The sequence below is a fragment of the Mauremys mutica genome, chromosome 4 (genome assembly GCF_020497125.1).
Source record: "Mauremys mutica isolate MM-2020 ecotype Southern chromosome 4, ASM2049712v1, whole genome shotgun sequence".
Taxonomy (NCBI): Eukaryota; Metazoa; Chordata; order Testudines; family Geoemydidae; genus Mauremys; species Mauremys mutica.
Genome location: NC_059075.1, coordinates 140,507,505 through 140,534,830, shown reverse-complemented (window position 1 = coordinate 140,534,830; position 27,326 = coordinate 140,507,505). Strand labels below are relative to the sequence as shown.

The window sequence follows — 27,326 nt, the reverse complement described above, 5'->3', positions numbered from 1 at the left end:
TCCACTCCCAAGATCCATTCATCTAGAAGATTTTTGGCTCCATTGAACAAATCCCGGATAACAGTTTTATCAGACCACATCCCTCCCTCACATTATATTTAAGGAGCTGAGACTCTTTGATTGACATCCTTGAAAGACAATAGTTGCGCTTCTACAATGTTCCAGAAGCTGAAAGCTTAAATTAGAACTTTCCTTCTAACTGCAGCTGGTTCTAGACCAGGTGGCAATAACCTGGTTGACAGATCCACCCCAGGCACTGTCCACAAGGACAAAAGAGTTAAATCAAATAAATTGGGAAGAAGTTTTAAGACTGGGTTTCACTCCGAAATAGCCTCAGATTTTGAGTGTGGAGTCCAGGGTTGGTTGCTTGGTTTTGAGGGGAAGGGAGGAGAATTGTTAACAGGGAGGAATTACACTAAATAAACAAAAGTTGGATGACAGACTTCAAAAGCAGCAGAGATTATTTGTAAAAGCAGCAAAGAGTCCTGTGGCACCTTATAGACTAACAGACGTTATGGAGCATGAGCTTTCATGGGCGAATAGAGATTATTTGGTGAGGAATGAGAAACTAATCGAACCCCACCATCCCAGTGTTCAGGGTTCAATTGTGTTTAGGTCATTAGTTGGACTGGAATCTATACACCAGATAGCAAGCTCAAGGGGAATGCTCTGTAGAGATAGAGAGGGCTGTGGGGTTTTTTGTTTGTTTGAAATGCGGCTTCTACAGAAGGCACCAGCAACACAATGGATCCTCCTATACTTTCATCATGTCTCCCCCTTCCCAAAAATATCTATATGATTGACATAATCTAAATCAAGTGAATATAAAATACACATGAAAATTCTGTAACCGGGGCCAGCTCTGCAGAAGCAAAAAAGGCCTATTATGTACATAAAGTTACTTCCTAATTGGGCATGCCAGACTACTTGAGTCTAAGACTGCACAAGAAATTCACATCAGTATTAAGATATAGCCTATGTTTGTCAAACAGAATATAGTACATACATGCAAAGCCTGATACTTGACTACAGCAGGTACCAAAATGTATTTTAAAATAAAGTTATACAACTTTGGATCTTTCCCTTTAAGAAGGCGTTACCCACACAGTTGGGTGCTGTGCTGTATGTAGACTATCAGGCCCCTCCCCCAACCCCCTCCAGTAAACTGCACAAGTTAAACATCATCATTGTATGAAGCTATCTACATACATAAGAACATAAGAACGGCCGTACCGGGTCAGACCAAAGGTCCATCTAGCCCAGTATCTGTCTACCGACAGTGGCCAATGCCAGGTGCCCCGGAGGGAGTGAACCTAACAGGCAATGATCAAGTGATCTCTCTCCTGCCATCCATCTCCATCCTCTGACGAACAGAGGCTAGGGACACCATTCCTTACCCATCCTGGCTAATAACCATTAATGGACTTAACCTCCATGAATTTATCTAGTTCTCTTTTAAACCCTGTTAGTCCTAGCCTTCACAACCTCCTCAGGCAGGGAGTTCCACAGGTTGACTCTGCGCTGTGTGAAGAACTTCCTTTCATTTGTTTTAAACCTGCTGCCCATTCATTTCATTTGGTGGTCCCTAGTTCTTATATTATGGGAACAAGTAAATAACTTTTGCTTATTCACTTTCTCCACACCACTCATGATTTTATATACCTCTATCATATCCCCCTCAGTCTTCTCTTTTCCAAGCTGAAAAGTCCTAGCCTCTTTAATCTCTCCTCATACAGGACCCATTCCAAACCCCCTAATCATTTTAGTTGCCCTTCTCTGAACCTTTTCTAAAGCCAGTATATGTTTTTTGAGATGAGCTCACATCTGTACGCAGTATTCAAGATGTGAGTGTATCATGGATTTATATAAGGACAATAAGATATTATCAGTCTTATTCTCTATCCCCTTTTTAATGATTCCTAACATCCTGTTTGCTTTTTTGACCGCCTCTGCACACTGCATGGACATCTTCAGAGAACTATCCACGATGACTCCAAGATCTTTTTCCTGACTCGTTGTAGCTAAATTAGCCCCCATCATATTGTATGTATAGTTGGGGTTATTTTTTTCAATGTGCATTACTTTACAAGTTATCCACATTAAATTTCATTTGCCATTTTGTTGCCCAATCACTTAGTTTTGTGAGATCTTTTTGAAGTTCTTCACAATCTGCTTTGGTCTTAACTATCTTGAGCAGTTTAGTATCATCTGCAAACTTTGCCACCTCACTGTTTACCCCTTTCTCCAGATCATTTATGAATAAATTGAATAGGATTGGTCCTAGGACTGACCCTTGGGGAACACCACTAGTTACCCCTCTCCATTCTGAGAATTTACCATTAATTCCTACCCTTTGTTTCCTGTCTTTTAACCAGTTCTCAATCCACGAAAGGACCTTCCCTTTTATCCCATGACAGCTTAATTTACGTAAGAGGCTTTGGTGAGGGAGCCTGTCAAAGGCTTTCTGGAAATCTAAGTACACTATGTCCACTGGATCTCCCTTGTCCCCTTCAGAGAACTCTAATAGATTAGTAAGACATGATTTCCCTTTACAGAAACCATGTTGACTATTGCTCAACAGTTTGTTTTTCTATGTGTCTGAGTTTATCAATTAATTCCAAAACCTCCTCTAGTGACACTTCAATCTGTGATAGTTCCTCAGATTTGTCACCTACAAAAGCCAGCTCAGGTTTGGGAATCTCCCTATCATCCTCAGCCGTGAAGACTGAAGCAAAGAATCCATTTAGTTTCTCCGCAATGACTTTATCGTCTTTAAGTGCTCCTTTTGTATTTCGATCGTCAAGGGCCCCACTGGTTGTTTAGCAGGCTTCCTGCTTCTGACATACTTAAGAAAATGTTTTTTATTACCTTTTGAGCTTTTTGGCTAGCCGTTCTTTAAACTCCTCTTTGGCTTTTCTTATTATATTTTTACACTTAATTGGGCAGTGTTTATGCTCCTTTCTATTTGCCTCACTAGGATTTGACTTCCACTTTATAAAGGAAGTCTTTTTATCTCTCACTGCTTCTTCTACATGCTTGTTAAGCCACGGTGGCTCTTTTTTAGTTCTTTTACTGTTTTTCTTAATTTGGGGTATACATTGAAGTTGGGCCTCTATTATGGTGTCTTTAAAAAGAGCCCATACAACTTGCAGGGATTTCACTTTAGTCTCTGTACCTTTTAACATTTGTTTAACTAACCCCCTCATTTTTGTATAGTTCCCCCTTTTGAAATTAAATGCCACAGTGTTGGGCAGTTGAGGTGTTCTTCCCACCACAGGGATGTTGAATGCTATTGTATTATGGTCACCGTTTCCAAGCGGTCCTGCTATAGTTACCTCTTGGACCAGCTCCTGCGCTCCACTCAGGATTAAATCTAGAGTTGCCTCTCCCCTTGTGGGTTTCTGTACCAGCTGCTCAATGAATCAGTCATTTAAAGTATCGAGAAATTTTATCTCTGCATTTCGTCCTGAAGTCAAATGTTCCCAGTCAATATGCGGATAATTGAAACCCCCCACTATTATTGGGTTCTTAATTTTGATAGCCTCTCTAAATTTCCCTTAGCATTTCATCATCACTATTACTGTCCTGGTCAGCTGGTCCATAATAGATCCCTAATGTTATATTTTTACTAGAGCTTGAAATTTCTATCCATAGAGATTCTGTGGAACATGTGAATTCGCTTAAGATTTTTACTTCATTTGAATCTACACTTTCTTTCACATATAGTGCCACTCCTCCCCCTGCACGACCTGTTCTCTCCTTCCGATATATTTTGTACCCTGGAATGATTGTGTCCCATTGATTGCTCTCAGTCCACCAGGTTTCTGTGATGCCTATTATAGCAATATATATATATATTATACAATAATATTCTGGAACTGAACTTTCCCGCTTTTGGGAGAGTTTAATATTGAAGCAGCGAGGCGACCAACCTACCTAATGCCTCTGAAAGAACCTCCATCCCAGCTGTTAGGCTGGGTAATACAGCAAGAATAAAACCAAATTGTTGCAGCTGCTTGAATACCAAGTACATAAATGCACTGTTAGCTAAATGCAATAGTGTGCGTGAGCACTGCCGTCGCCCAAAGGAGGATTGTACAATGACTTTTATTTCCCCCTCCTAAGAACTTTATGGCTGTGATATGAACTCACAGAAGCCTGAGCCTTCACTGCCAAGGAGCCCTCTCAGAGACTTCTGAAAAATAGGGTTCCCAAACAGCCCTCCTTGTAAGGCTCTCTCTCCCCCTCCCCCCACTTTAGCACTGAGTAGTAGGGTACTGGCATAAAGTAAAACCTTAGTTTAGAAGTCTATCTCCACCTAAAATCAACTGTTTGTAACATGAAAATTAACTGCAGCCTTGGAACACTGAAGGGAGACAAAAAATACAGGAGGTATTAGAGGCAAAAATGGTTTCCAGGAATGATTTATGAAGTGTCCGTTATTCTTCAGTTTTCCAACAGTAACTAGTTTTCATGATACATATTTAGGGGGACTAAGCACTAACTGAATCTCCCCAGGTTTATGGGTTTACTTAGCAATCAAAATATAGTTTTTCCTGGGAGGAGATGGTAGAATAAGAAGGGGATAAAAACAGACGCTACTAACCTTCGCATTCAGGGGCAGGGCCACTCCACTCTCCATTGACGTTATCTTTCGTTGTACAATGAATGGAGGCCTCTCCAATAAGAGAGAAGCCCTGGTCACATTTGTAAGTTACCGCTGAGCCAAAGGAAAACTCTTGTTCACTCTGACCAGTATGGGATCCACTGGTGATATCAGGAGGTGGAAGACAAGGTATTGCTGAAGCAAAGAACGTCAACATGGAAATTAAAGGTTACATTGAAGGTGAACGGAAGAGAGTTTCACTAAGAAAGTTGTCTTAGATCCCCCTAGAACGCTATTTAGCCATTTGGAAGGGGACTTAACATTGCATTTTAACATTTGAAGCAGATTCTGAAGGTTTTTCTGCCATTAGGCTTGACCGAACCCGGAACATCCATTGCTCAAGGAGGATGCTCCATAAAACACCACCTCAGGAAAATGACCTTAACAGAGCATGCCCCTTCCCAAACAGTGCCAGGTGAACAATCTAAAAGGGACTCTTTTTAAAGAAGAAAAATAATTTTGTAGGAGTCATCCAAACATCATAGTGAACCACAGTATGATTTCATTCCTCCCACCAACTCAACTGTCATTTGGATGAAATGTCAAAGTAAGAACAGACTGACTCCGCTGAAGCACCAGCTAGGCTGCATCATCTCCAGACATGAACTGTTCTTAAGACCATTGTATTAGTTTACCTTGGCAATGTGGAAGCCTCTTATCCCAATTAACTCCATTTCCCGCAACCACACATTGGGCAGAAGTCATTCCAATTAATCTGTACCTAAAGAAAGAAAAAAGCTTCAAGTTTGTTACTCATGTGAGCAAAGAATTAGTTAACAGTCCAGAAAGATGGAACTTGGTTTTTCTGCCAGTAGGTGCAGACAAACCATTGGAAAAGGGACACATCTAACACCATAGGACCAAGAAACACTAAGGCCAGGTCTACACTACACATCTATATCAGTACAACTACGTTGCTCAGGGGTGTGAACAATCCATGCCCCTGAGTGACAGTTATACTGGCCTAACCCCCTCCAACATAGACAGCACTATGTCGACAGGAGAACTCCCGCCCACATAGCTATTGCCTCTTGGCGAGATGGATTAACTATGCTGACAGGAGAGGCTCTCCCATCAGTAGAGGAGCAGCTTTATATACAAGACTACAGCTGTGCCGCTGTACGTGAAGACCAAACCCTGTGTAGTTAAAGGCAAGAAAGAGCTACAGAGCAGAGGATATAGCTCCCCAAAGTGTTAACAGGACAGAGTCCTCACTTCTGGGCTAGGCTTATCAGATGCTTGAGAATACTTGTTAATCCTCGGCAAAAGGGAACAAATTATCCCTCTTCTAAATTAGAAATTTTTGTACTCCTATCTCCAGTAGGTGATAGAAGGCCCTACCACCTCTGCTACAGAACTCTTCAAATACCCAGAAAACTAGTTAATTTACAGATCACATGACCCAACCCCTACAGAATGATCTCCTGAGGCCTCTAGGCTGAGATCTTCAAAAGCACCTGAGCGAGTTAGGTACCCATCTCCCACTGCATGACAACCGTAGCCGGGTGGCTATCTATCTTCCTTCAACTCCTTCGAAAAAATCGCAGGTGTAATTCTTAACAAGGGCCCAGGCCAGAGCTACAGATTTACAGCACACCACTCACTTATGTTCTTGAAGTTAAGCAGGCTTTCTATTCTCATTTTGCCAGACTTCACCAGCACTTTTACACCAGTCTAGGTTCTGTTAGTCAAAGAAGCAACTTGCCACTCACCCTTCATCACACGAGAAGTTTGCTGTTGCACCAAATCGGAGATCGGTCAAATCAACCCTGCCATTTTCTAGTTCTAGTTGTTTACACAGTCTTCCTATAAGAGAACAAGACTAATATTAGCGTTACCTCATATTACCTTACTGGGAAAAAGGGGATATGCTAACTTGCACTCCCTAACATAGCAAATACCATGGCAGATCAAAGCCAATTGTCTGGGAGTTCAAGATCTGTCCTGTACGGTAGTGGTCACCATCAAAGGCTACAGAGGAAATCTTACAACCCACATTATGGTTAATTATGTTACATGCCCAGGGGAAGTGAGAAGAAGCGGAAGCGGGATGATGCTTACTAATCCCACACAGACAGTGGTTGCCTTATATCCTGAATCAAGAGAATTAAGAACACATTTGTGTTTGCTGGACCAGGTTCTACGTGTCTCATCCCTTTTTGAATTGTACCATGTTCTTTGCCTCCAAAGAAAGGCATCATAAATATTAATGCACATTTCAGTTAGAGTTGAATTGTAAAGATTAAGTAAACAATTTGTTTACAATTCCTCCCAAAATGAGGATTGTACAATGACCTTTATTTCCCTCTCCTAAGAACTTTATGGCTGTGATATGAACTCACAGAAGCCTGAGCCTTCACTGCCAAGGAGCCCTCCCAGAGAGTTCTGAAAAATAGGGTTCCCAAACAATCCTGCTTGTAAGCCCCTCTCTCTCTCCCTCCCCCAGCACTGAGAAGTAGAGTACTGGCATAAAAGCAAAACTCTTAAACTAAGGTTTATCTCCACCTAAAATCAACCGGTTGTGACATGAGAATTAACTGCAATCTTGGAACGCTGAAGGGAGACAAACAAATACATAAGGTATTAGAGGCAAAAATGGTTTCCAGGAATGATTTATGAAGTGTCCGTCATTCTTCAGTTTTCCAACCGTAACTAGTTTTCATGATAAGTATTTAGGGGGACTAAGCACTAACTGAATTTCCTCAGGTTAATGGGTTTATTTAGCAACCAAAACATAGTTTTTTCCTGGGAAGAGATAGTAAAATAAGAAGGGGATACCCAATTGAAGAGAGATTTCTAACTGTGTCAAGATGGCTTGCACATCAGTTGAAATGTAAAAGCAAAGATACTCACCTACACAAAACTCAGGGTCTACTGACCATGTTGAATTTGCAAGACATACAACTAAAGGAGACTTTCCAGAGCCCAAAACGTATCCTGGGCGACAGGAGTATTTCAGTTCGGTCCCCACAGGGTAGGAATCGTTCACTGTCCCAGGCAGCTCAGCAAAACTCAATCTTGGAGGAGAATCACAAATGCCTAGCAAGAGAGAGACAAGGAAGGGAAAAAGTTAACTATGAACGATATTCAGTAGTCTGTTGTAACAGAATACTCGTTTTTGAGAAGTCACAAATAATTTTATTGGGGACAATTTGGATGTACTTGTTTTCATGAGAGCCTTGAAGCTAGTTCACTGAATGGGCTTTATACAAAACTGCAGTACATTAAAATTTTACATTATTTACCATGTATACATCACCCTGAGCATGTATGGTAAGTACATTGTGCAAGACAGGACATTCCTCCACCTCACAGGGCTTACGATCTAACGCAGCACAGGCTCAGAGAGACTGTTACAACCATACAGAGTGACATGAAAGAAGGTGATGTACAGGGCAAAGGAGACCAAGGGAGCAATCTATAGACGAGTCGATTAAACTTGTCTGGCATTAGAAACAAGTGAAACAGCTGGTGGAAAGCTCTCTCTGAGACAGCTGATTTTCGTATTTCTCATGCGATGCATGGGAGCTGTATGGCACTTGTCCTCATGCTCGTCAATGAAAAACAAAGTCAGGAAAGTAACTGAAATACTTCCCAATGTTCTGTATTGTATTTTCTAAGGGGCAACTGATCCTAAATTCTCAATTACTGAGGGACAATCTTCACCGGTTGCTATATTTGCTTTCCACAAACTACTCTTAGTATAACCTTTTATGAGCGATGTACCTGAAAAATTGGATGCTAATACCTGAACCGTATTACTGAATTTATTAACCTTAATTTGAGATACTGCAGATTATGTATTTCAAACTGAAGTTTGTACTTTTGGATAATTTAAGCGTTATACCCAGATGTACAGATGCTCTTTTCTTAACCTGTGTATTAGATCATTTTAACATTAGCTTTAATGAAGATTTTAATCCATTTCTGTACAGTTACAAACCTAAGACTATAACGGGGAACTTGATCATTTTATAATCTATAGGACTCTTATACTCCAAACTTTGCTTTACTGAAACTGCTCAGCTACAGAAGCTGCACCTTTACCTGCTGTTTAGAGGGCTTTTTCTCCCCCTACCCCTCCGCCACCACAATGGAAAGGAGACACCCACAGCCCCTAGCAGCAGGCCCTGGGCATTAACAGTCTCACTAACGAGACAGAGTTTACCCTCTGAGGCAGAAACGCTCCCGGGGGCTCAAAGCTCGCAGAGGTGCAGGGGCTGGGGTGGGGCAGTGGGGACCTGTCGCTGCTGCAGGGCTTGGGCCCCCTTCATCCCCTCCTGCCCCCCACCGGCTGAGTCCGACGCAGCCCGGGCTGAGGGGCTGGATGGGGGCCGGGCTCTTGTGTGATGGGGAAGGCCCATGGAAGCCTCTGTGGCTCTGGTCCATGTCCAGCCTGGCACCAATGCGGAGGGCATGGGACTGCCGTCCCCCTCCCTGACCCACTGCACATTCCTGAATCAAGCAGAAGTCGTCTCACTGATGGATGCTCCCACATTGCTTAGCAACAAGATTCTTGAATAAGCAGGTTAATTGTATATTGTCACTGATTCACCAAGGAACTTGAAACTAGTTATTGAAGCTAATTTTGAGTAGACCTATTCAGTGAGGGAACGTCTGACATTTCCATCAGCGAAGGGTGGCCCCAGCAAATTTTTTCCAGAGAAAATAAAATACTTACGACCTCAAAACTCTCCAATGGTTGACCACTCGGAGTGTGTCTGACTTACCAAGGCTTTTAACAGAGCCACCACCGCAGCTATTAGTATCACGGCGGCGCCTTCCTGGGGGCCCACACGGATCTATCAGAAAAACATAAGAACATACTCTTATTTTAATAGGAAAGAGATTAATTTTAAATATTTTCACACAACTGCCTTCATTGAAAAGGATCCTGACATGCCTTAGATGCTACAATGACCTGCCACAGGCCAGGTGAGCCCCGTTGTGGGGGTTCCTCAGGTTTTCCAGTAGCCTATGAGAACAGACAAGCTTCCCACAGCCCGGGGTTAAAACTAAAGGCGTCTTCACTGCTGTGCTAGGTCACGTTCTCTAAACAGGAATTAGCTGAGCGAGAGGAACCACGCTGAACAATAATGATGGAGGTGCAGAGAGGGTTTGGATTAGCAGCACAGAGTAGCTGAGTCCCCACTGCACGACAAGCTCCAGCCTAAGCAACTCTCAAGTTCCCCCCCAACACTCCCAGTGGGCCAGATTTTGAACCCAAAATTCTAAAAGTTAGCAAATCCAAGTTCTTCCAATTTACATGAGAAAGTACCAGCTCCTACTGCTCCTTCGGGAGGCACAGTTGCGGTTTGTCCTGGGTAATTATGACTAAGTCAAAAAGAAGAGGAAAAATCAGCTACGAACATTACATCAGTTCCCCATCACCAGCTGGCCACTCAGAGTCAGGAGCTTGCCAAACTTATGTTTAGGAATCTACATCTTTAGAGGGAAGACAGACTTATCCCACTTACACGTTGTCACAGCAAGAGCCCATGTACTACTAGTTGGGATATGCTGCAGAGTGCTGCTGGGATCCCATTCTTATATTCTAGGGGAAGCGCACAGCAATCTCCACACTGAGCTTGCAACCACTTCCCTTTACAAAAGGTTTTCTCTCTCTCTCTTTAAGGGCTCTAGTAGTTCTGTGGTTTGAGCAGGGATGTGAAAGGCGCAATGTGGTGCCTCTTGCTGTCACCATGAGTTACGAACTGCCAAAATCTGTCATTTCCCTTCAGTTTTACTCATCAAAACTTCCAAGAGGGACTTCTAAACCCCCTGAACCTGCTGTTCTCACTGAGCATGCTGCAAGGTGTTGCCACGTGCAACTCAGAACTATACATCTCCATCCCTCACATCAAAATATCCTTTGGACTAGTAGAAGGTGCACCGTGTTGGGAACCAGGAGATGATGAGTTCAACTTTCATTATTTCTACTGACTGAGGTTAACAATCCTGTGCCCTTCAAAACCCAAGTTATCACCGAGCAACCCATCTTCCCTGAATGAAAGCTACACAAGCTAGAAGAGAACCCAAATCTCTAATATGGCAGACCCAAGTCTCATCCACGCAGCGTAACTGAAAGAATTTGCCAAATCTAAATACTTGGCTACGCGGTGTGTACAATGAGATTATTCGTGCATATATATATTCCATTGTTTTAGTGTGTTGGGCATCCTCCTCTTGTGATTGGTCCAGATAACCATTTACTCCTGCTGTCACCTATTATAATTAGTTCTATAACTTGACAGAGGTCTATCCTGCAGTACCTTAGGCCCAAGATTCAAACCTCAATGACACGTGGAGGTGGATGACGAGACATTAGTTCCACATAGACTTTTCTTTTCGAAAAGTCCAGAAATTATATAAAACCCACAGCAGACACAAGTTATTAAAATTGCAAAGCACTCAGCCATTAGGAAACAACAGAATTAACACTACCCGTGAGATCTTAATTTTCCCTCCTTGTGTGTACATGCAGCGACTGCCACTTTAAGGATTATGCTTCCTACAGCAACCAGGTTTACCACAAGTTATATCTTTAGACAATTAATGCCTAACTCAATTTCCTCATGTTCATGGGTTTGCCTAGCAATCAAAATATTGTTTTTTTTCTAGTGGGAGGAAGTAGAACAAGAGGAAGATAAAACCAGACAGTCACCCTTGCATTCAGGGGCAGACCCATTCCAGACTCCATTGATGTTATCTTTAGTTGTACAGTGAATGGAGGCCTCTCCAATAAGTAAGAAATTATGGTCACATTTATAAGTTACCGATGAGTTATAGACAAAGATTTCCACGTTGCTGCCATTGTGCATCCCATTGGTAATATTAGGAGGAGGAGAACAAGGGTATGGCTACACTTGAGAGTTGCAGCGCTGGGAGTTACAGCGCTGGTCGTACAGCTGTGTAGGGAAAGCGCTGGTGTGTGGCCACACTCACAGTTACCAGCGATGCAGTGTGGCCACATTTGCCGCGCTGTTGGGAGTGATGCATTATGGGCAGCTATCCCAGAGTTCAAGTGGCAGCAACGTGCTTTTCAAAAGAGGGGGGTGGGGTGGAGTGGAGTGTGACAGGGACCGGGGGAGAGAGAGAGTGTGGATTTTTGGAGCCGACACTGTGTATCAGCTCCCTGCCTTGCAAAATCAGAAACTTTTCCCGACCCCTTACTCTTAACTGCAAACAGCCTGCAGACCAGATAAGCAGCTGCTCCAAGAGACTCCCCTTTCTCTCCCCTGCCCCCGCTGTTTCTATCCTCAAGCAAACACTCATCCCCCTGCCTGCTTCATTCACAGCAAGGTAGTGGGTTTATCTCATTTGATTGTTCAGTCAGTTACAGATTGATCACGGCAAACAGGAGCTTGCTTTGTTTTTTAGATAAGCAGCTCCCGGAGCCCTGAGTTCACAACAAAACAAAGAGAGGCAGCATAACAAAACAAAGGAAGTAATTTAGTTAAAAGCATTCTGGGGTATCTCCTAATACCCTGGAGGCCAATAACAGCGCTGGTGTGTGGCCACACTTGACGAGCAGCGCTGTAGCACCAGAGCTGCAATCGTTATACTTCAAGCAGACCCAGGTGTACAGCCAGTGCTGCAGCCAGGGAGTTGCAGCGCTGGATGTGCCCTGCAGGTGTGGACAGTTACTAATTGCAGCGCTGGAAAGCCTCCACCAGCGCTGCAACTCTCAAGTGTAGCCAAGCCCCAAGTAATCGCTGAAGGAAAAGAGAACGGCATCATGATTAATGCACATTTCAGTTAGAGGTGAACTGTAAAGATTAAGTAAACATTTGTTTACAATTCCTCCCCAAAAGGGGAAAAAATTCAACAATTACAGAGTGTAATTAGTACTGTGTCTTAACAAAACGTGAGGCATTACCTTCTTTAGATTTACAAGACTTTGTGCTTTCAAACTTTTCTTCACTCCCAACATCCTTTCAGCTAGAAGATTTTGGCTTCATTAAACAAATCCCGGATAACAGCCTTATCAGAACACATCCCTCCCTGATATTATATACAAGAAACTGGGACTAGTTGACTGACATCCTTGAAAGACAATAGTTGCACTTCTACAATGTTCCAGAAGCAGTGTCCAAAAGGACAAAAAGGTTAAAGCAAATAAATTGGGAAGAAGTTTTAAGACTGCGTTTCACTCTGAAATAGACTCAGATTTAAAGTGTGGAGTCCAGGGTTGGTTGGTTAGCTTTGAGGAGAAGGGAGGAGAATAGTTAACATGGAGGAATTACACTAAATAAAAGTAAATTGGATGAAAGACTTCAAAAGCAGCAGAGATTATTTGGTGAGGAATGAGAAACTAATCAAACCCCACCATCCTCATGTTCAGGGTTTAATTGTGTTTAGGTCTTTAGTTGGATTGGAATCTATACACCAGACAGCAAGCTCACGGGGAATGCTCTGTCAGGATAGAGAGGGCTGTGGGGTTTTCTTTGTTTGTTTAAAGTATGGTGTCCGCAGAAGGCACCAGCAACACCATGGATCCTCCTACACTTTCATCATGTCTCCCCGCTCCCAAAAATATCTGTATGATCGAATATAAAACACACATGAAAAGGCTGTAACAGTTGCTTTGTAACAGCTCCAATCATGAGTTCCTCTGAAAGCCATAAAAATAGCCTGACCTTGACAAGTTGGAAGTTGACTCCATTCAACTTGATCTCCCTTCAGCAAACATTGGATGAAAGGCCGCCCATGTAATCTGAACCTAAAGAAAAGAGAAAAAGTTTCTTACCTAACTCTCTAATTACTCCTGTAATAGTCCAGAACTTTGGAAAAGGGGTTCTTTCTGCTAGTAGGTGACCCTGTAGGGTCATTCCTGCTTTAAGTACCAACATGATCCCTAGTAGCAAGGAATGCCGAGTTGTGAAAGCCAATGTAGAACAAGCAAATAGGTGGGTATAAGATTGCACAGACCATGTTAGCAGGTGAAATCCTTCCCCTTCAAGTCTACACTAGCTAGATGCTTGGGAATTTCTGCGCAATATCTTTGTTAAACTTTAGCAAAGGGAAACAATTAAGTCTCTCTTCTCCACATTTTTTAATGCTTCATATTTCTTACATCTCCAAAAGGTGGCAGAAGTCCGTAGATAAGTTCCAAAATTTGAAAAGCACTAAGGAAATTTGTAATTTTCCAGACTCTTAATCTTCTCAAAATGTTCGCATATCGAAGAGGTTTGGATTTGCAGAATAGGAGGCTGCGTCAGACGTCAGACATCCCTAGCTCCAGTCTGCAGAACAGCGTTCAGGAGCTGTGCTGTTGGCATTCTACACCTTGGATTACTGTCCCAGATAAATGAGGAGCAAAGTACTAAAAGGGGTATCTCTTTCTCTAAGATCAGTCTGCTTAGTGACATCATTCTTCTTCCTATTTTAATTCTTCTTTTCTACCAAAGAGTTGGCAACAGTCCACACCCAAAACCCACTTAGCTAGCTATAACTCTAGCTAATTCTTGCACAGGAAGTACTGCATACCAGCAATGCAGTCACTTAGCCTTCACTACTTCCTTTATCACTACAGGCTAAAGGTTGTGGCCTTATTTATTTGGCAAGGAGGTTTAGAGAAACAGATGAGAGGTGCATCTACTAAAGCTAGTCTCTTCAGGTTCTTTCACCTGTCTGCTGAAATGACAGGGACCAACGAGGATAGACATGAACATGATTTGTGGCCAGGTGGCTACTGCTTTTCTTCTAACTTAAAACATTACACCCAAAGGCCACTTGTGCTCACAGCCACAACAGAGAGAGAAGACCTCTGCCGAAGGACTGTCCCACTGCTGCCTCTCTTTCAAAACCTGAATGTCTCAATGTCCAAACCTCTTCAGCCCATTTAAACCCAAAGCTTTTGTGGCGGACAGAATTCCAAGGTGTGCAACTCCTGTACACTTCTGCATAGGAAAATGTGAAGTATCACAACAATAGCTTGGACATTCTTGTGGATGCAACTCAGGCACACTATTGCCTAGAGGAAAAAACCACTGGACTGGGACTCAGGAAACTTGGATTCTATTTTCATTTCTGCCTCTGGCCTGTGGGTGACCTTGGGAAGTCACTTCCCCTCTGCGCTTCAGATTCCCCATCTGTAAAATGGGGTAAAGAATACTGCCCTCCTTTGTAAAGTGATTTGATATCTGATAACAGCTAGTTGTTATTACATCACCTGAGAAGTAGGCTGATGGCTCAGCTACAGGAAAAGGCAGTCTCTGTGTCTCCCAATCCCCATGGGGTTTGAAGACATAGAATCATAGGACTGGAAGGAACCTCGAGAGGTTTTCCAGTCCAGTCCCCTGCACTCAGGCAGGACTAAGTATTACCTTGACCCTCTCTGACAGGCATTTGTCTAACCTGCTCTTAAAATCTCTACAACTTCCCTAGGCAATTTATTCCATAGCCAGCCCCTCCCAATCATCCAGATCCCAGCACAGGGAATCTAACCCTTGTTGCCTGCTCATACCACCAAAATGGGTGATACAGTGACAAACAAAATGATATATTAATTAAAATGAAGACATCCATGCTCATGCCATTTGCTTCTCCGTTCAGTTACTCTGATGTCCAGAAAGTACCTGCTCAATCCAATGCAACTAGAACCCAATCACATATTCTGGAAGTTTCTTCCAACAGCAGCTTGAACAAATTGAAGTGCACCTCACGATACCATAGCTGCACCTGCTTCCTCCCAACTTTATCTTTCAGCTGGAGGACTGAGGGATCATGAGCCACACCTGGCCAAATTCAGCTGGAAGGTTATACTTTTTCAATAGAGCCCTGAAGCCAGGACAGCAGATCTGTAGCACCTGCTCAGGTTAGGTTTTTAAATTAGATCGGAATTTCTATTATTCATTTTCCACTGTTCACCAAACTAAGCTCTGTGAATTAATCAGCACCGGTTGCCCAACACTCACCCTTCATCACAAATGATGTTTGCTCTTGCACCATACAGGTCATTTGTTAGAACAACAGCTCTGCCATGCTCTGGTCCTTTTGGAACGCCACACGATTTCCCTAGCACAGAACAAGATCAGTGTTAGCGTGTTATGTTGATGCAACAAACTAACAGACTTAGAAGAGACTATGGCCGGTGTGGCCAAACTGTGGCTTGCAAGTCGCATGTGCCTCTTTTACAGTTAAAGTGCAGCTCACGGAGCCTCACTACCAGACTTGGGGTGGAGGCTCTTGGGACCTCTGCCTTGGAGCAGGGTGGTGGGTTAGAGGCTTCTGCTCAGCAGGGAGGCGGGTCTCAGGGCTTCAGGAGGAGCAGGGCTGATGCCCCGAGCCCCAGCAGGTGCCTCCTGCTCCAGCTCTTGAACTTCTGAAGGTTGTTGTATTTGGCTCGAAGGGTCAGTAAGTTTGGCCTCCCCTGGACTATGACAATGGCAGACCAGCAGTCCAGTTAGTTCACTCTCCTATTTAACAGTGGATATTATTTTGTCCATCTTACGTGTTTAATTCTATCACTTTGTCAACTTCAATGGCAGAGACTTCTCCTACCTGGAGTAGGAGGAGTTATTTGTGATGCTTCCTCTGGTGCCAGGCACTTATTACCATAAAGAAATTCACCATGGTGGAAATTCACCATGTCCACAAGCAAACAGAAGAGACATGCTGCAGTCCAGGAGCCACAGAGAAAACTACAACTAGGACTAATAATTATATTGAAAAAGATTTCTGACATTGATGTGGACAAGATTTTTGCACATACAAATATAGGGCCTATTATATACATCGAGTATTTTCCTAATCAGGCATGCAAGACCACTTGAGTCTAAGACTGCACAAGAAATTCACATCAGTGTTACGATATAGCCTATGTTTGTCAAACAGAATAGAATACAGACATTCAAGGAGCTGTGGTTAAGGGTGATCACTCAGTTGGCTCCTTCCTCTCACCCTGTATTAATGAAGGCTTTGCATGGAATGCAACACATACACACTCAATATAAGCAGCAAAGAATCCTGTGGCACCTTATAGACTAACAGACGTTTTGCAGCATGAGCTTTCGTGGGTGAATACCCACTTCATCGGATGCAAGTAGTGGAAATTTCCAAGGGCAGGTATATATATGCAAGCAAGAAGCAAGCTAGAGATAATGAGGTTAGTTCAATCAGGGAGGATGAGGCCCTGTCCTAGCAGTTGAGGTGTGAAAACCAAGGGAGGAGAAACTGGTTCTGTAGTTAGCAAGCCATTCACAGTCTTTGTTTAATCCTGAGCTGATGGTGTCAAATTTGCAGATGAACTGAAGCTCAGCAGTTTCTCTTTGAAGTCTGGTCCCTAAGTTTTTTTGCTGCAGGATGGCCACCTTAAGATCTGCTATTGTGTGGCCAGGGAGGTTGAAGTGCTCTCCTATAGGTTTTTGTATATTGCCATTCCTAATATCTGATTTGTGTCCATTTATCCTTTTCCTTAGAGACTGTCCAGTTTGGTCGATGTACATGGCAGAGGGGCATTGCTGGCATATGATGGCGTATATTACATTGGTGGATGTGCAGGTGAATGAACCGGTGATGGTGTGGCTGATCTGGTTAGGTCCTGTGATGGTGTCGCTGGTGTAGATATGTGGGCAGAGTTGGCATCGAGGTTTGTTGCATGGATTGGTTCCTGAGCTAGAGTTACTATGGTGCGGTATGCAGTTATTGGTGAGAATATGCTTTAGGTTGGCAGGTTGCCTGTGGGCGAGGACTGGCCTGCCACCCAAGGCCTGTGAAAGTGTGGGATCATTGTCCAGGATGGGTTGTAGATCCCTGATGATGCGTTGGAGGGGTTTTAGCTGGGGACTGTATGTGATGGCCAGTGGAGTCCTGTTGGTTTCTTTCTTGGGTTTATCTTGCAGTAGGAGGCTTCTGGGTACATGTCTGGCTCTGTTGATCTATTTCCTTATTTCCTCATGCGGGTACTGTAGTTTTGAGAATGCTTGGTGGAGATTTTGTAGGTGTTGGTCTCTGTCTGCGGGGTTAGAGCAGATGCGGTTGTACCTCAGTGCTTGGCTGTAGACAATGGATCTTGTGGTGTGCCCGGGATGGAAGCTGGAGGCATGAAGGTAGGCATAGCAGTCGGTAGGTTTTCGGTATAGGGTGGTGTTAATGTGACCATCACTTATTTGCACCGTGGTGTCTAGGAAGTAGACCTCCTGTGTAGATTGGTCCCGGCTGAAGTTGATGGTGGGGTGGAAGCTGTTGAAATCGTTGTGGAATTGTTCCACAATCTCCTTCCCATGGGTCCAGATGATGAAGATGTCATCAATGTAGCGTAGGTAGAGAAGGGGCGTGAGTGGACGGGAGCTGAGGAAGCGTTGTTCCAGGTCGGCCATAAAAATATTGGCATATTGTGGGGCCATGCGGGTGCCCATAGCAGTGCCACTGATCTGGAGATATTGTCATCAAATTTGAAATAGTTGTGTGTGAGGATAAAGGCACAGAGCTCAGCAACCAGTTGTGCTGTGGCATCATCAGGGATACTGTTCCTGACAGCTTGTATTCCATCAGTGTGTGGGATGTTTGTGTAGAGAGCCTCTACATCCATGGTGGGTAGTATGGTGTTTTCTCTGTAGGAGAACACTTCAACCTCCTTGGCCACACAATTACAGATCTTAAGGTGGCCATTCTGCAGCAAAAATACTTCAGGACCAGACTTCAAAGAGAAACTGCTGAGCTTCAGTTCATCTGCAAATTTGACACCATCAGCTCAGGATTAAACAAAGACTGTGAATGGCTTGCCAACTACAGAACCAGTTTCTCCTCCCTTGGTTTTCACACCTCAACTGCTAGAACAGGGCCTCATCCTCCCTGATTGAACTAATTTCCACTACTTGCATCCGATGAAGTGGGTATTCACCCACGAAAGCTCATGCTGCAAAACGTCTGTTAGTCTATAAGGTGCCACAGGATTCTTTGCTGCTTTTACAGATCCAGACTAACATGGCTACCCCTCTGATACTTGACAGTCAATATAGGTAGCTTTACCAAAACTTGCGGTATTCTTCACAATGCAGGCCATTCTTCATTGAAGTTTTGTTATATATTTTGGTATTTGAACAACTTTGCCATACATATGGTTATTAAATATTGCCTTTATTTTTAATACGGTGATTCAGTTTGGTTGAACTGTATGCTGAATGAGTGGTCTCTGAGGCTAGAGTTTTTAAACGTGTGAATTTTAACAATGACAAAAATAATACTATCATTCTCCTTCACATATTGTTTCCAGGGATACTGTGCTCAACATTTTAAAATGGATATTTACCACAGTATGATATTAACTTGACTGCTTTATTTGTGATCTCCTATTGCTGCTGGGAAGCACAACGAACACAATGAAAAGCTTAATTACTGCAAGCGCTGTCTTACATTCAATAGCACTCACTTTGCTTTCTCTCTCCATTTAAAGCTGAATTGAAATTTAAAATCAAAACCTGACTAAAAGATTTTCAAACTAACACTGACAAGCCGGTACTGAAATGTGAACCAGCTGCTTAACACAAATCACAGAGGGCCACTCGCTCAGCGGAGAGAGAAAAGTGACAAAAAAGACACTCACCAATACAGAACTCAGGGGCTTCTGACCATCTTAAATTCTCAAGACAAGTAATGACAGGTTTCACTTCGGTGCTCTCATATCCTGGGCGACAGACATAACTCGCAGTGGTCCCTTTAGGATAGTAATTCTTCTGCCCATCTTCCTTGCTTAAGGTAGCAGATTTTAACCTTGGTGGGGCACCACAGCCACCTAGCCAAAAAAAAAAAAAAAGGGGGGTGGGGAAGAAAGACACCGGGTCTAAAATATTTAGCTATAAAGATAGGAACAAAAATTGTACTTTTAGCGCACGCTCTCTCTCTCTCTCTCAAGAAACAGAGCTCTCTAACATAAGTGAAGGGTACCAAACAGGTACCCTGCCCCAAAAGTTTATGATTTAGAGGTAGGGTGATCAGATGTCCCATTTTTAAAGGGACAATCCTGGTTTTTGGGAGTTTTTCTTATATAGGCGCCTATTACTGTTTTTTCACAGTTGCTATCTGATAACCCTATTTAGAGGCAGCAGCAGCTATAACAGTACAGCCACAGAGCTGCATATGAGCATTAGAGCAGGACACTTTACAAAATATGCAGGGGAAGGGAGATTTTTTTATTATTATTATTTTTAAGGAACAGAGGCAAGCAACTTGGACAAAGCTAACTGGGTGCTGCTCCAAGCAGCAGGTGATATGAACTAAGGAGTGAAAAAGAAAATGAAGGAGCTAAGAGAGAGAAAGGCATTGGTAGATTAAAGCATGTAGAAAGAGAAAGACAGATTTCCCCCCTGCTCCTCATCTCCAATTCAAACTCAACATTCTGTTTACATCCACGGCACGGTTATCTTCAACTCTAACCTTGTGACCCTCTCCAGTGTGTATCCATCCTCTCCACTTTATTGAAGTCTCACACAATTCCCAGGGCCTCTACCCCACCCCATTCTCCTTGACTGCTTAGTGCCTTGGACACAGGGATGGCTCTATGTATTTTGCCACCCCAAGGACGGTGGTCAGGCTGCCTTCGGCGGCATGCCTGCAGGAGGTCCGCCGGTCCCGTGGCTTCGACGCACCTGCCGCCGAATTACTGCTGAAGCCGTGGGACCGTCGGACCTCCCGCAGACATGCCGCTGAAGGCTGCCTGACTCTTCTGCCCTCACGGCGACTGGTGCCTGGAGCCATGAGGCGTGCAATCGGCTCCACGCAACTCTCTCCCGCAGGCCTTTGGGTGCTGGTGCCTGGAGCCGCCCCTGCTTGGACAGCATCAACCATTTCTACTTCTTTCAGTCCCATCATCTACTGACTATTGTCACTCCAGCCTCTCATGGTTTTTCTCCTGACTCTTCCATCTCCTACTTTCAGGTCTAGTTTGGTGGATCCTCCAACTCCCCCCACTCCCACCCCACCAGTGAGAATCTGCCAGGAGTCTCTCCTTGGCCCACCCTCTTTTCCTTGTGCATCCTGTCTTTGGGATCCTATCTGCTCTCACAGCTTTGGATGCAATCGTTATATTGACAACTCACAAAACTCCCGTTTGGATTCCCTGCCAGTAGCTTAAACTCCACATGGCAAACACAGAGCTTGTGTTCCCTCGCAAATCTTTCCTTCTCCGCATCCTCAATCACCACTGATTGAACAAAATCCTCCTCCTCTCAGCTGCTCATGCCTGGCTGGGGATTGAGGCATGGGCTTATCTCGGTTGGCTCCCTGTCAGCAGTGCAGCAGGGATGCTAAGGCAGGCTTCCTGCCTGTCCTAGCACCGCGAACCATTCTGAGCCTCAGAAGCAGGTCCAGCTCCTAGGTGGAGGTGCACAAGCAGCTCCGCATGACTCTCTCCCACAGGCACCATGCCCCCAGATCCCATTGGCCAGGACACTTATGCAATTTTGTAATATAAGTGGTAATGTGCAGGTAAATCATTTCTGAAACAGCTTTATTTCACTTTTGCCAGATGATGCAGCAAAACTGTCTGAACATCCCAAGGATGGAGGCATCCCCACTTATTTCTGGGCAGTCAAAACTCAAATATAAAATTACTTCCCATTCCTGTCGCTCTAAACCGCACATTCCTGAATCAAGCACAAGTCGTCTCACTGATGGATGTTCACAGATTGTTTTACAACAAGATTCTTGAATAAGCAGGTTAATTGTATATTGTCACTGATCCAGAAAGGAACTTGAAACTAGTTATAAAAGCTAATTTTGAGTAGGCCTATTCAGTGGGGGAAAGTCTGACATTTCCATCAGCGAAGGGTGGCCAGAGGAAATTTGTTCCAGAGAAAATAAAATACTTACCATTACAAAACTCTCCAAAGTTTGACCACTCTGAGTTTGAAAGGCAAACGACAGTGTCTGACTTTCCAGGGATTTTAACAAAGCCACCACTGCACCTGTAGGTCACTTCTGTGCCGATAGGGCAGTCCTCTGTGCAACTGGTATTCTGGCGTCTGGCACGACTGAGCCTTGGCGGGGCCCCACACAGACCTATCCGAAAAACAGAAGAACATACTCTAATTTTAACAAGAGAGATTTATTGTAAATAATTTCACACAGCCGGCTTCGTTGAAAAGGATCCTGACATGCCTTAGATGCTACAGGGACCTGCCACAGGCAGGTGAGCCTCATTGTGGGGGTTCCTCAGGTTTTCCAGTAGCCTATGACAACAGACAAGCTTCCCACAGCCAGGGGTTTAAACTAAAGGCGTCTTCACTGCTGTGCTAGGTCAAGTTATCTAAACAGGAATTAGCCTAGCGAGAGCAGCCACTGCTGCAAAAGAATGGTGGAGGTGCAGAGAGTGACTGGATTAGCAGCACAGAGCAGCTGAGTCCCCACTGCATGACAAGCTCCAGCCTAAGCAACTCTCTAGCTCCCACCCACACTCCAAGTGAGCCAGCTAGGGGGCCAGGTCAAGCTGGAGAGATTCGTCCTTAAACAAAAGCTTCTTTTGACCACCATGAATCCTGTGCTCAGTGCTAGAATGGATATTTCTCCCCCTTACAATCACCAGTTTTATTTGGGGGGGTTTCAGGATTGTTTTCAGCATAGACACTGTATAAAACATCGTCAGTTTACTCATCTGACTGTTCTGAAAATCATATAAACAGCCAGGCCACTCACAGAAAGACATCAGATGCCACAAGCTGGCTAGAGTGACTTTTACAGTGATAGTATCTGACAAAACAGGCTAAAAGAAAAGAGGCCCAGTCCCAGATTTCTTCCTTCACTCTCCTACAAATATGTCAAAGCTCTGCCTCCTCACACACAAGTGAAAGTACCACCGAACAACATCACTAAGACAAACAAGAAAAAAATGAAACTAATTTTACTCATTCATCAATGCGAGATGTCCACATGCATTAGGTGTCCCGCCCTTGTAGCCACACCATCAATTAACTCTTTGAACCATAAACAATCTGGTCCTGCGCACAACCGTGAGAATTATAATACATTTTCAGAGATGGATAATCTTTGGCCCAGTAAACGTGCCTGGAGTGCCATTCACAGTAGAAGATCCCCTGACACATTGCCAGCTCACTAGAATCAAATGCGAACAAGCGCTGTTCTCTCCCAATCTCAAAAGTCCTCCTCTGATCCCACCTATCCCTTCAACTATTGCCCCATATCCCTTCCTCCCTTCCCTTCTGACATCATTGAACATGATGTTGTGACGGCCAAAAGTATAACTGAGTTGAAAAGAGAATTAGTTAAGTTCATGGAGGGCAGGTCCATCAACGGCTATTAACCATGATGGTCGGGGCGCAACCACATGCTATGGGTGTCCTTAAACCTCTAACTGCCAGACTCTGGCACTAGACAACAGGGGATGGATCACTCTATAATCACCCTGTTCTGTTCATTCCCTGTGAAGCATCTGGCATCGACTACTGGGGTAGATGGACCATTGATCAGATCTACTGCGGCCATTCTTACATTCACTGCGTTGTGTTTCTGCCTTCTAACAGCATCCTTGATCCTCTCCAGTTCTAGAACTGCTTCTTCCCAAGCAAGTCTCATCTTCCTCTTCCTCCTCCTTGTGTCTGAGCTCACTGAACAAATTCTCTTTCTTAATCCTGTCTGATCTGGGCTTCCATTAGCCTGCACTCCCCTGCTGATCCTGTCCTCTCTTGGGACCATCTCATCACCTCACAACACTTCAGCTACCAGCTCTAAGCTGATTCCTTACAGCACATCCTGGTGCTGGGGGTATCGTCCCTGGAGCCAACAACTTATTCTCCCCACTTCACAGCGAGACGGTGACAGGGTTAATTACACTAAAACCGGGCTGAGAGGCCGCCTCACCGGTAGAGGACCCAGCACAGCCGGGGTAAAGCCAGGGGCCGGGTGAGCAAAGGGCTCCACGCGCCGTTATCTGGGCTCCCAGCCAGACCCGGCCCCACCCAGCCACGCTGCAGACGGTGAGTTGGTTCCCAGGCCGGGGACGGGCTCTGGGTAGCTCCGGGCTTGTCTCTCCCGGGCAGAAGCGGGGCCAAGACAAGGCACCGCCCGGCGGGTCTGGGGCAGCGGAAACACCCGCCCCGACGGGCCGTGGGGCCGAGCCCGCCGCCCGCTCACCCCTGTCCCCCGGCCCGGGCTGCCCCGCGGCCGCTCGCTCCCCAGGGCCCGACTGGCCGGGCCGAGCCCCTGCGCCGGGAGCCGGTGGGGCGGTGCCGCTCGGGCGGGGCTCGCTGCCCCCCGCTCCGCGCCCCGCGCAGCCAGTGCGGGGCAGCAGCAGGTCCCCGCCCGCCGGCCCCGCGCAGCCCGGGGCAGCGCCCGCTGCTGGGGCCGCCGCGACTCACCGCGAGCCCCGGGCAGGGGCAGCAGCAGCAGCAGCGCCAGGAGCCCCCGGGCGCCGGGCCGGCAGCGCGGAGCCGAGACCATGGCGGGGCCGCGGCGGAGCCTCTGGGGCGCGACCGCTCGCTCCGGCTCTGGCCGCTCCGTCGGGGACCGGAGCTCCGGGACAGCGAGGGAAGGGGGCGGGGAGAGGGGGCGGGGCAGGAGAGATGGGGCGGGGCCTGAGAAATGGGGGCGGGGCTCGTTCAAATGGGGCGGGGCCTGTGTCACCGCTTTGCGCCCAGGCGCTGTCCGGGGAGCCAGTGCTGGGATGGGGGGAGGGGAGAAGAGGCTGCGCCGGGCCCTGAGTGATTGGTTCGCCCCAGGGATCAGCGTCGAGTCTGTGTCCCAGGAGGCCGGGGGACCTGCCCAGGCCCCGCTGCACGTGTGTCTTTGTGGATGCAGCCGTGGGCACATTACGTGGAGGGGCAGCTGCTCATGGAACCACCCACCAGCTCTACCTCTCGTTTGCTTTTGTTCATTAGGGTGTAAAATTGAAACATTTAAAGCCCTCCACTGGTTTCCCTTCCAGTCTAAGCCCTGAGTGCAACAGCCTCCCAGGGCGCTGCTGCCAGGAGCAGGCTTCCTGCAGCCAGGAGCAGGCTTCCTGCAGCTGGCAGGAACCATTTATTTCAAAAGATAGTTAATACAAACAATGGGTTTATTAACATTTTTTTTCCTTTTGTGAACAAGCTGTATGTCACTGTTGTTATATTAGGTTAAAAGCGGCTCAGATGGGGGATTAGAGGGGGACTGTGTTATTTAGAAATTATTTTAAAACAATTTCCTCTTTCTTTGAGGAAATTCAACCATCAGACATGGTTGGTATATAAGCTGAATCTTGATGCTTTTCCTGCACCGTCTCAGTGTTGAGAGGGGTGGGGGAAGGAAGAGGAAACAGTCCGATAATGCAGACACCTGGTCCATTCCACACTGCTATGTTCAGTTTCTGATCCAAAACTGTAGGACACATGTTCTGACATTCTGGCAAGAGCCACTGACTGAAAGGCATGTTTCAAGAGGGACAGAGTAAGTACTCAGTAACGAGTGCAGGACTTGGCTACAGTTTTTATTAATTTTCCTTTTTTTAAAAAAAATGAGTCTCTGTAAAAACAATATAAACATCGAGTCACTACGATTAAAGAAAATGTTGTATAGCACTGAAAACAGTTCTTTATAGCTAAGAGGCACGGTCTTTGTCCCAGAAAGTTTACAATCTAATCTGTACACTGTTCTGTGCTGAACTCCACCCATATCTCTAGGAAAGTGGCCTTTATCATCCTGAAATTCTTCCTCAAATGCCTGTCACCACCACCATTCTGTCACACCAGTCAGACTGGGTTTGCCAAACGCAGAGAGGGTGCTCAGGGGAGCGAAGTGCTCCAGGAAAGCTTTATATACAATTACCTTCTCACTGTTACTCTTCTTTATGGCACTTGCCTCGCAGTGCAGTGACTGGCTTCTGAGCCACCCCTGTGTGTGATTCCCAATACATGTTGTGACATGGCAAAGTGAGGGCTCTGTCACCCCCGTCCTGCAACCTAGGATGCCTTACAATGCCTTGTAGAAGTAGCTCCCACCTGGGCCATCCACAAACAGTCTTCCTTCATGCAAGTCACAACCTGCCAGCCACACCCGGGTTACACTCTGGCTTTTATCAGCCTTGGTAACTTTTTCAGGGTAAACCCAAGACACTCCCACTCCCAGATTTCCCTCCCCCCCCCAAATGTTCTGGGCCACAGAGAGAGAGAGAGTTCTGTTGTCCCTTTAAGGCAGGGGTGGGCAAACTACCACCCAGGAGCCATTTTAAGCCAACCCCTGAGCTCCTGCTGGGGAGCAGGTGCTGGAGCTTGCTCCCCTCTGGCACTCCACCTGGGGTGCTGGGTCAGGGGGCCACACCAAGCATGGCCCTCCTCCGGCTCGTATGTGCTCCAATGGCCCACTCCAGGGCTCCAATGGGAGCTGTAGGGGCGGTGCCTGCAGATGGAGCAGCACGCAGATCCACCTGGCTGTGCTTCCATGTAGGAGCCGGAGAAGGGACATGCCACTGCTTCTGGGCTGCTCGGAGCCTGCACCCCTGAGCCTCTCCCTGCACCCCAAGCCCCTGTCCCAGTTCTGATCCCTCTCCTGCTCTCCAAACCTGTCAATCCCAGCCCAGAGCACCCTCCTTCACCCCAAACCTCTCATCTCCATCCCTACCCCATAGCCCACACACCTAACCAGAACCTGCTCCCCTTCTCGCACCCCAACCCCAATTTTGTGAGCATTCATGGCCCGCCATACAATTTCTATTCCCCGATGTGACCCCTGGGCCAAAATGTTTGCCCACCCCTCCTTTAAGGGAACAATACACAATAAATTTGTCACCTCAAATTGAGATACTCAGACAATTTAACTTAGTTTCAATAAAAGAATAAAAACAGATTTATTTGACGTACAAAAATAGATTTTAAGGAAGTACCAGTAATGACGCATGAAAGTTAGAAATGGTTACATGAAAAATAAAGATAAAAAGCTTCCTGGTGCTTAACTTAAACTATACTTGATTCAAAAGTGAAATCCTTACCCCATTCTATCAGCATTACAGACTGAACTTTTCCAGTCAGGACACCTCCCTCAAGTCCAGCAGCTGTTTCTCCTGGTCTTCTCAGGTACAAAAGAGGGAGATGGACAGGGAGAGAGGAGTGGCTTGGAGTGTTTGCCCCTCACTTTTATTTTTCATTTTCCCCTTAGAAAAGCAAGACCTTGAGAGCGCTTTCTAGTACAAATTCCTTCCATGTGACAGCCAGACTGCAAAATCTCCTGGTAAGAAGTCCCATGCTGTTTTTTTCTCACCCCATTTGCTGAAATGCAGGCCTCTTTTGTCCTCTGCCTTCCCCCATTCACTGTCCCAGGACTCTGTTTACATGTAAATTTGAGGTAAACCCACATCCCTTTAAAACCTGCTTGACCTGTTTTGCCTAATTCTGGAGTTTGAACATGCCCCACCAATGTCATGCAGGGGGGAATTCATAACTTTACATATAATGCCACACACATTTTACCGTGATATTGACCAGTGAATTAGGAGTTTTCAAATGATACCTTACAAGGCATCCTTGTGCAAAGATTATTACAATAGCATGTTTAGTGGGTGAATATAGGGTGCATTTGGTCACACATGTGCATTAGCCTCTATGCATTAAGAAGTGCCTGGCCCCCAGTGCCTAGCTATGCCTCCTTCATGCTGTTTGATTCCATGCACTGACTCAAACAGCTGAAAGATGGGATGTGAGCAGAGGAATCATGGGACTTTGGCTGAGTTATCAACTGC

At 45.5% G+C, this 27,326-nt stretch overlaps 1 protein-coding gene across 3 annotated transcripts in view; it reads right to left on the bottom strand.

Annotated features, from left to right (window-relative positions):
- Positions 1 to 24,127, bottom strand: part of LOC123369856 (complement receptor type 1-like) — a 51,424-nt gene extending 27,297 nt beyond the window's left edge. For 2 of the 3 annotated variants that reach the window (XM_045015884.1, XM_045015885.1), the window contains exons 1-10: positions 23,980 to 24,127; positions 21,479 to 21,667; positions 19,215 to 19,403; positions 15,586 to 15,685; positions 13,306 to 13,388; positions 9,397 to 9,468; positions 7,520 to 7,705; positions 6,379 to 6,472; positions 5,302 to 5,387; positions 4,607 to 4,801 (exon numbers count right to left, since the gene is read on the bottom strand). In XM_045015884.1, coding sequence (XP_044871819.1) covers positions 4,607 to 4,801; positions 5,302 to 5,387; positions 6,379 to 6,472; positions 7,520 to 7,705; positions 9,397 to 9,468; positions 13,306 to 13,388; positions 15,586 to 15,685; positions 19,215 to 19,403; positions 21,479 to 21,667; positions 23,980 to 24,061 — 1,276 coding nt within the window. In that variant the 5' untranslated portion in view covers positions 24,062 to 24,127. The remainder of the gene's footprint in view (positions 1 to 4,606; positions 4,802 to 5,301; positions 5,388 to 6,378; positions 6,473 to 7,519; positions 7,706 to 9,396; positions 9,469 to 13,305; positions 13,389 to 15,585; positions 15,686 to 19,214; positions 19,404 to 21,478; positions 21,668 to 23,979) is intronic. The other variant, XM_045015886.1, reaches the window with a different exon arrangement.
- Positions 24,128 to 27,326: the final 3,199 nt, after the last annotated feature.